Source organism: Rhineura floridana, chromosome 3, assembly GCF_030035675.1.
Source record: "Rhineura floridana isolate rRhiFlo1 chromosome 3, rRhiFlo1.hap2, whole genome shotgun sequence".
Taxonomy (NCBI): domain Eukaryota; kingdom Metazoa; phylum Chordata; class Lepidosauria; order Squamata; family Rhineuridae; genus Rhineura; species Rhineura floridana.
The window spans coordinates 3,225,030-3,234,737 of record NC_084482.1 but is presented as its reverse complement, the minus strand read 5'-3'; the positions used below and the strand labels follow the sequence as shown (position 1 = coordinate 3,234,737).

The 9,708-nt window shown below is 46.2% G+C and overlaps 1 protein-coding gene across 6 annotated transcripts in view; it reads right to left on the bottom strand.

Annotated features, from left to right (window-relative positions):
* Positions 1-304: 304 nt before the first annotated feature.
* Positions 305-9,708, bottom strand: part of IL27RA (interleukin 27 receptor subunit alpha) — a 33,552-nt gene continuing 24,148 nt past the window's right edge. For 4 of the 6 annotated variants that reach the window (XM_061613865.1, XM_061613866.1, XM_061613864.1 and 1 more), the window contains 7 exons: positions 7,826-8,032; positions 6,534-6,635; positions 4,743-4,895; positions 3,833-3,961; positions 3,017-3,107; positions 2,742-2,856; positions 306-1,615 (listed from right to left, as the gene is read on the bottom strand). In XM_061613865.1, coding sequence (XP_061469849.1) covers positions 1,454-1,615; positions 2,742-2,856; positions 3,017-3,107; positions 3,833-3,961; positions 4,743-4,895; positions 6,534-6,635; positions 7,826-8,032 — 959 coding nt within the window. In that variant the 3' untranslated portion in view covers positions 306-1,453. Of the gene's footprint in view, positions 1,616-2,741; positions 2,857-3,016; positions 3,108-3,832; positions 3,962-4,742; positions 4,896-6,533; positions 6,636-7,825; positions 8,033-9,708 lie in introns of all 6 variants that reach the window. The other 2 variants (XM_061613862.1, XM_061613863.1) reach the window with 1 other exon arrangement.

Sequence of the window (9,708 nt, the reverse complement as noted above, 5' to 3'; positions counted from 1 at the left end):
GATCCCTACAGGGAGCATCTCCCTGGTGCATTTCCTAGCTCCACCTTCCCTCCATGGCTTACACCAGAGCAAGCCCCTGCTCAAGGTCTCCGCTTAGAGCTAGAGAAACACCTTCAGGCTCTGCTAGAACAAAATTTCCGTTAGCTAACTGTGCTATTATTTATTTATTTATTTATTATTTCAATTTATATACCGCCCTTAGCGAAATAGCTCTCAGGGCGGTGAACAAACAAAATAAAATACAATATATCATAATAAAAATACAAAAACATATACAAACAAACAACGAAAAGCACAGCAAAAACAAAATAAATACTACAAAAATTAAAATACAGATTAAAAGATTAAAAAAGTTAAGAAGATTAAAATGCCTGGGAGCATAAAAAGGTCTTTACCTGGCGCCGAAAAGATGGAAGTGTAGGCGCCAGGCGTACCTCTTCGGGGAGGCTGTTCCACAACTCAGGGGCCACCACAGAAAAGGCCCTAGATCTCGTAACCACCCTCCGGGCTTCCCGATGGGTTGGTACCCGGAGGAGGGCCTTAGATTCTGAACGAAGTGAACGGGTAGGTTCATAGCGAGAGAGGCGTTCCACAAGGTATTGAGGTCCCACGCCGTGTAAGGCTTTATAGGTCAAAACCAGCACCTTGAATCTCGCCCGGAAGCAAATAGGAAGCCAGTGCAGACGCGCCCGGACATGTGTTATATGCGAAGACCGACTGGTCCTCGTCAATAATCTGGCAGCTGCGTTCTGCACCAGCTGAAGCTTCCGAACTGTGTGTACCAATGGGAACCATACAGAAAGCTGCCTTATACCACATCAGAACATTGGTCCATCTAGCTCAGTATTGTGTACATCGACTGGCAATGCCTCTCCAGGGTTTCCGATGGGACTTTCCCAGCCCTATATGGAGACAGATGCAGGGGACTGAAGCAGGAACCTTCTATATGCACAGCTACTGGCCCTGATTTAGGTGAATGATGCCTCCCTATATGGAAGGAAGAACCACAGTTCCAGCATTCAGGTGAAGGAGAGCAAATAGGTGAGACTGGACATATGCAGGAAGACTGAACCAAAGTAGAAGCTGCAACAGCTTAACAAAGTCTGAAGGAAGATCCAGAGTGGGGTGATACACCCCAGAGATCTGGCAAAGTCATTGTGCTTCTTCCTCTACAGAGATCACTCTGTGGCTACTTTGAGGTCGCAAACTTCTGCAGAGCCCCTAGAGCTGTAACCAACAGTCCCACTCTTTGACCACGGCACATCAGATGCTTTGATAGCCAAATAACATGGCACACCTTTTTCCCCCTACAGTACTTCCAAGACTGAAGAATGAACCTAGGAGTGCATTTTGCTTATCCTGGTCCAGTCACGGATCAGACACCAGAGGAATAAACATCAGGATCCCGTTCTCCCATTGGTATCCAAAGGTTGAAGCATTTTCTCTTTCCTTCTCAAGACAATCTCTGCAGCTCCTCCTGGGTGGGCATGAAATGCTTCTCATAACCAGAGATCTCTACAGGGGCAGGGGGCGTTGTCTGCTGTGGGACTGGCTCCTTTATTTCAACAATATCCGTCTCTTCTGGAGACTTGGCTGGGCATTGGTTTAGGGCATCCTGCAAAAAAGGCAGCAATGTAACAGGGAGGCTAAACAAGCAGACCCTGGCAACAGCTAACTTCCACAGCTTCATGACAAGCAGCTAAAATGACAAGATGAACCCATTCTTTAGATTTGTAAACTGAACTACACTCTCTCATTGGCAGGGGAATCCACTAAAACTGGCTTGGCTCATTGTTTGTGGTCACCACCAGTCTTCCCTTCCCTGAGTCATCTGGCATGCACGAAGGACTTGAGAGCAAAATGGGGTCTTTGCTTCTTTGTGTTGGGTATGGAGAAGATAGGAAATAGCAGGAATCCACATTGCTCAGAAAGACTATTTAATACCATCTCAGAAACTGCTGTGGAAACAACATCTCTAAGGAGGCAATCTGTGTGCTCTCCCAGCCTCTTTATATAGCCCTTGGGACTCTCTTCAGACTACACACACAGTCTCCCCAGGCCACACCCCTTCCTCTCAGGTCACCCCCCTCACCAGCCCTGCTCCATACTCTCATCAAGTGTACTTGGCTGACTGGAACATGCCCTAGAACTGTGATGATGCCTTCTCACTTGCCTGGGTGGAGGATGGAGATGTATGGGTGTGTGGAAACCTCTGGCTTTTGAGTGGCTCACACATAGCCTACTCCACAAATTTAAGAGCCACATCCATTGCTCTGCCCACTTTTGCCTCTGGCCCTGCCTAGCACTGGTAGACAGCCCCCTGGAAGGCTGCCCCCCAGGGAATGCGGCCCTCATGCTGAAAAGGGGTGCCCACCTTGTGCCCCTAACACTTCCCTTCAGTATCTTGGAAAAGGTACATGCATTTTAATATACAGAAGTGTTAGGATGTGCACATCCTATGTTGACTCAGTTTTAACAATCTGGGCAATAAACACATTTATTCAAATAGGTTAAATGATCAATAACAATCTGTTAGAAGATGGGTTGATCAATCAGTTAACATTCTTTAAAATCTATTGCTGGCCACAATTTATTGGGACCACTCAGAAAATGAACAGGAAGAAGCAAACAGGTATGCTGGCTCTCTGCAGGAAAGCTAGACCCTTCCCCATCTACTCCCACTGCAAATGCAGATGCCCCGCCCCCCGGTATGTATTTATTTTAATCCAATGGCTTCCTACCATGCCAGGTGCAGTACGCTGCTCATCTATCTTTAGGGCAAAACTGCTATGCCCTGGATCTGGGATCTTCTCCCAGCACCATGGAGGCAGGATCTTATGGCAGAAGCTAAGGACCCTGCAGAAGGAGAGACAGCAGAAAGGGAAAGGCAAGGCAGGGTAGATATGTACTCATTGTAAGCTTGAAATAGTCACAGATGCTAAGCAAGACATCATTTGGGCCAGTCCACCTCTCCCACCACACATCCCTTACACACCTCTGTCGTTTTAGTACTTACCATCTGTAATTAAAAAGCACCACAGAGAAGGTCACAAAAACCAGGAATCCCAGAACCAAGAGGAGTACCAAGATGTGCTGCCAATGGGAATCTGTAGGTGATCATGAGGATAACACTGAGATTAACCTCACCATGCACTGACTGTTCCCAGTTAATGAAAAAAATGAAATGGACTGCCTTCAAGTTGATCCCAACTTATGGTGACCCTATGAATAGGGTTTTCATGGAAGGAATGTATTCAGGAGGTTTACCATTGCCTCCCTCTGACGCTGAGAGGCAGTGACTGGCCCAAGGTCACCCAGTGAGCTTCATGGCTGTGTGGGGATTCGAACCCTGGTCTCCCAGGTCATAGCCCAACACTAACCACTACACCACACTGGGTCTCGTTCCCAGTTAAACCACCGCTAATTGTGTGAACTGCTTTATTTTCCTTCATGCAAGTAAATGGCTGCCATTAACACCAATGGAAAAAGCAACAGCAAAAGATGCCCTTGGAGAGAGCCTTGAACCTTGGAGAAAGCCTGCCCCAAACCCCTGGCATTAGGTGGCTGCTGGCTCCACCAAAAGAGATCTCCCATGGCTGGGCGAGTACCACCTGCATCTTTGTGTAAGGAGACATCAAAAAGGTCTTTGTACCACCTTCAGGGCTTCCCCAAGGCCTCCAAGACCAGACCTTGTTCAGGAGATAGGTATTTATCTGTCAAGCATAAGAAGGGCTCTCTTGCTCTTGTGCTTACTGCGATGCCACATCACCTGTTTGCATGCCAAGTAGGCCTCACTTGGTTGAAGCAACAGAAGTCCCAGCAACTCTCCTACCTGGAGTGTGGAAGTGATGCAACGGGCTAGGCACACCTTCCCCTGCTGAAGTGGAGCCCGTCATCCATAGCTGGTAGGAAGTCCCAGGCTTCAGGTCCAAGAAACTGTAGCTCCTCTCTGTAGCATCAACTGCAGCGAGGAAAGGAGAGGAGAATCTGAGCCTAGGTAGGTGACCGTCTGCACCCACCACCCAAGAGTTCAGGGCACCAGTCTCTCATTGGGGAGGGGGGGCATAATGATAGCACATAGGCATCAGAGTGCTAGAAAGAGACTAAAGCCACACATGGTGTGAAATTCTGACACTGAACTGAAAGCAGACACTAGCCTTTATGCTCTACTGAGCTGTGCCTTGATCCTTGCACCTCTATGATAAAAGCCATGTGTGTACACACAAGGTCGGTCCCATGCACAGATAGGGGATCAAAAGCTCATCATGCCCATCCCACCCCTTACAGATGGGCACTGGATGTCACATTGGCATAACCATCTGTACATATGGAGTCCAACGCATATAGACCTCAACTGGTGCAACCTGTATGCCACACCATGGTCTCTGTGTTTGTGTGTATAGCTCAAACGAATAGGGGTCTTGTTTGGTTTCACTGGTCTACCTAATTCATTTATTTATTTATTAAATTTATTACTCGCCCATCTGGCTGGCAATCCAGCCACTCTGGGCAACGTACAAAATTAAAACATATAGTTACATTAAAATATTAAAATCTCAACCAACAATAATAAAACCTAACCCTTTCCCAAGGACACATTTAAACCCCGATCCCTCTGTAACAGCAAATTCTAGACAAAATCTGTGTAGGTCGCTGTAAGGAAGAGCTCAGTGTAGATAGCTCAGGGGGACCAAATCCCTCCATCCTCCAAACCTGTCAATTGTTACTTAAGTGTCACTCACTGGTGATGTTCCTTAAAATGGGATGCTTCAAGTAGAGTGTGTAATGGGTGACATGCCCATTGCGATCTGCCAGCGGGATTTCCTTCCAGGAGATGAGAGAGATTGTAGAGGAAATACTTCTGTCCTGTATCACCTGGGGACTATCTGATGGTGCTGGAAAGGAGAAGGAGGCTAATTTAAGCTAAAGGATTATCTAAGATATTGTGATTAATTGCAGTTGTGATTAAATTAGACATGGCAGAAGATAGCACATAGTTAGCTTATAAAATTCATTGTCACAATATGTGGTGATAGCCATGAAGAAAAGGGATTGGATTAGATAAACTCATGCAATCAAGGGCTACAAGTCATGATGGCTATGGATCTCAGCTGTTGAGAAAACAACAGGAAAACAGAATGATTGCCCTTGTATCCTGCTTGTGGCTTCCCTGGGGCATTTGGTTGGCCTCTGTATAGGAACAAGTTTCTGGAGTCTTTTGCTTGATCTGGCAGATCTCTTACTATGTTCTAAAATTAAGCAGAAAGAGGATTTAAATAAAACTATACTTATGGACATTTTGTTTTGTTTTGTCATTCAGCAAAGTACTCTGGGTGCTTTACAAAACAATATAAAATACAGCCACACCACATTGCCTGCTTTTTGCTGATTTCTTGTTTTATTTCTTGTTGTTTGAATGTTTTTAATATGTGTTTGATGCAAACAAAGCCTCCAATAAACCAGCACAGAAACAATAAAATAAACCAGTATATAACCAGCCTAAAAAGGGGGAAAACTGGTCTCATCTTTTTAAGATAGGCTTTCATTTTTTGGCTAATGTTGCTTAAAAAAAGGTTAAAATCTTGCACCAATTAATTAAGATTTATCATTTTTCTAATTGGAAATACAATGAAAAATAATGCTAAACTCTTGTTTTTTAAACATATGTGGGAGTCCTGTGTTAAAATTCAGTTTTATGTGGCAAATAATATACAGCTGATGATTGGACACTGCACTTTAAAAAGGATGCAGAGAAACTGGAACAGGTTCGGAGGACAGCAACAAGGATGTTCAGGGGACTGGGAACAAAGCCCTATGAGGAGAGACTGAAAGTATTGGGGATGTTTAGCCTTGAGAAGACTGAGTGGAGATATGATAGCACTCTTCATGTACTTGAAAGGTTGTCACACAGAGGAGGGCTGGGATCTCTTCTGAATCGTCCCAGAGTGCAGGACAAGGAATAATGGGCTCAAGCTGCAGGAAACCAGATTTTAACTGAACATCAGGAAAAACTTCCTAACTGTTAGAGCAGTACAAGTACCTAGGGAAGTGGTGGGCTTTCCAACACTGGAGACATTCAAGAGGCAGCTGGACAGGCACCTGTTGGGTATGCTGTAAGTTGGATCCCTGCATTGAGCAGGGGGTTGGACTTGATGGCCTTATAGGCCCCTTCCAACTCCTACTATTCTATGATTCTATGGATACAATGTGTTTTTTGCAACTCAATGTAGTTGTGCTGTTAAAAATATTGTATTAATAAGCAGTTCCACACACTTTAGAGTGGAATCTTCTTACAACAGCTGTAAACTGTAACTACAGCAAGATCAACCTACGAAGAGCAAATGGGAATGAAATCGGAGGGTGGACTGTACTACTTCAAGACAACAGGCAGAGGAGATCACATCTGAAAGTTCCCTTGCATTTAAAGCAACTTCTCTTCCTTGCCAAAAGAAAACTAATATGGGGTGGGTGGGTTCCACCTTGTTCCATATTCCACTGCCAACCTCCACTTTTCCTTTGCCCATTGAGATTACCTTCTTCTTTGAAGTAGGCTCGCACAGAGTCTGAAGCGCTGGTTCCATGTGCGTAAAGAGCATAAACACAGACAAGGTATGGTACCTTTGGCCTGAAGCTACCTGAGGAGGGGGGAGCAAACATAGTAGTAAAGCAACCCAAGGAGATACCAGCAGTGAGTACACACACTCTTTCCAAACGCAGGGAGACAATGTGGCCTCAGGCATTATTTGGAGTTTGTTACCACTGTTTTTTTCAACCCATATATCACATGCCATCATCTGAAGGAGCACTGTTAGGTGTCCCCCATGTTACAGAGGCTCTCCTGACCTCAACTAGAAGTCATAACTAGAAGTCAGGCATTTTGTGTTGCCGGTCCCATGCTGTGGGCTCTTACAGCAAAGATTCAGCAGGCATCCTTGCTTTTGACTTTCCAGAGTCTCTTGTAGATCCTTCTATGCTGACAGGCCTTTGCAAGTGTTTAATTACCTTGAATGATTACTTGTATTGCCCAGATACGTTATGACACGACAGTATAGTAAACTTTTACAAATGCACGAACCCACGGCATGCAGTGCCCTTCCCAAACTGCCCCCCCACCATGGATTTTGCCACCGCCAAATTTTTCAAAGCTATTGTGATGGGCAGAACAGGATGTAGGGAGCATCCCCTCCACACACTGTCATGCCCATGTAAATTGTACTGTCCCTAGCCTGCCAAACAGCTTTTTCAGAGCACGGACTCAAACCTGACCTGCCAGCAATCCCCACTTTTCACTTGTCCCAAATCAAGCATCCCCTCCCAAGCAGGCACCATCCTGCTTCCTTCATGCCCTCCTGGCTGCCTGGCCTCCCCACTGAACAACAACTGAGGGCCAAAATGATGTGATGTAAACTTAACATGCATATTTATTAGATGAATCGCAACTGTGGGAAAGCCTGAGAGGCCAGGGAGGTGGGTATATAGGGGGCAATTTGAGATCTCTCGCTCCCTGCACAGCTGTGACAAAAACAGACTCTCCAAAGGTGCTATTTGCATTTCAAGGGAAGCCTCCACTGGTGTCAATGGGAGCTTCTCTTGAAAAAACAAAACAGCACTTTCAGAGTGTCAGTTTTGTTGGGACTGCGGCAAAGGGAGAGAGGGAGAATCAATCTGTCCCACCCACACACCCCACAGTCCCAAGATTGCTGGGGCTTCCCCAGAGCTGCTGTTTATATCAGGAAAAAACCTCTCGTGTTAATTGCATTTCAAGCAATTAACATCACTTCTACTTTGGCCTCTCTTCCTTAGCTCTCCCCTGCACACTCCTCACCTGTCAACAGGGCACTGCTGGTGCTACCGGGCCTGCGCGTCCAGTCCAGGAATTCTCTGATGGTGTTGCTGGGGATCTCTTCTCGCCACTCCACCACATACTCCTCGGGTGGGACCCACAGAGGGCTCACACTGGGCTTCCATGTCACATTGAGCCCCAGGCCGCCTTCTACAGACAGCACCTGTACTTCCTCAGGGCCAGGGAGATCTGGGGAAAGGCCAAACAGTTTATCATTACACACAGCATGGGACCCTGCCTACCGTCCCTAGCACACTGCCATCTGTGTTGACCCAAACCAGGGGTGCTTTTCAGAGACCTTTCCCATCTACATAGAAAGTGAAAACACATCTTTCTGCAGCGATTCAGAGCTGCTGTTTTGGCACAGCAACTGCAATCTCTCTTGGGATTAAAAAAAAAGCCAAGGGAAGCTCCTGCTATAGAACAAATCAGGAAACAGACCCTCAGCCTCCTTGGTCTGAGAGAGACTTCGACTGGAGGACTGCAGTGACAGCCTCACTGCATGTTACACCCACCGCGCAGGAGATGTCTGCTCAGAGTTCTGAACACTCCCACACCAAGACTCAGAGAATCTGGAAGGGGCAGAGAAGGAAGAATTACAGGTTGCCTCTCTCCATTCCTTATTAGCACCTAGTGTTCCCTGAGAATGGGAGAGGAGCAAGGAAAATTAAGTCACAAATGACAGGGATAAGAGGAGATAAACAAGGGGTGGGAGAAAAGCAACCTCCTTCAAATGTATGTATATATGGGGGGGGGGTCAGTTCCCTTCAGCTTTCTCTGCCTCTTGGCGGGGGAGCCTTTGGAATTCTCCACAGGCAAAGCTCCCACGTGGTGTAGTCATCTCACATCAGGGAGACTTCTGAGGGAAGAGTGGCCTTGACAGGAGTCATCTCTAATCTTTAAACCCAGACCTGCTGGGGGGGGAGGGACAGTTCTGCTGCTCCTTTCAGTATTGGGTCCCTTGTGGCATAGGCAAGTACAACAGCCTTGAAAACCCTTCCAATTGGAGAGGATGGCAACAGTACCATCAGGGCAGGCCTTTGGGGCAGAGGTTTGGAGTCCCGTTCAGCAGAAGAAGCAGAAGGACCCCCAAAAGCAGCAGGGCTAGCTAACCCCATTTTGAAGTGAAGTAACATGCACATTGCCATCTAAAGTGGGGTGTCCCTGTAAGACCATTCAGTCCATTTCCTAACTTCACCGCTGGGTGGCAAAACATCACCAGAACTCCCTCTCTAGCTCCAGTCAGGCCTGCAACTTCAGAGTGGGTCTTTAAAAAAAAAGAAGGTAACATCATTGTCTAACATCTGTTTTTACATATATCCCAAATCCTCCCTCTCTATTTGTATTAAATAGATATCCTGATCAAACATACCATACTAGCACATGCTCTTTCTGGAAAACAGAGCAGGGACACCTTTATTTTCCTTCAGTTTGCCTGAAGCAGCTTAGGTCAATGCAGCCCCTCCTCAACCACGTCCTGTCACTCTCCTTCGCGTCTTCACAAAGGTGTGATCACAGTCATGTTGTGGGAGCAGCAGATCTCATGTGACTGAGGCTACTTTGTGGGTCTTTTACTATTTCTCCATGCCTGAAGTCTCTAGTTCTATGTTACCAATGATGAAAAAACTGTTTTGATCTAGCCTAATACATTTTGTGGTGCTTTCCCACTGGATCCAATTGTTTTATTTAATATTTGCCCAGGTGTGTGGATGGCCTTTCTCTAGTGATACATCAGTATTGCAGAGAGTTAGTACTTTACTTCTTTTTTTGCACACATCTCCCTCAACCCTAATCCCCACCCCCAGGATACCTCCTTTAAACTATTAATGCAGGGGTGGTCAGCTCCATGCTCTCCAGATGGGAGT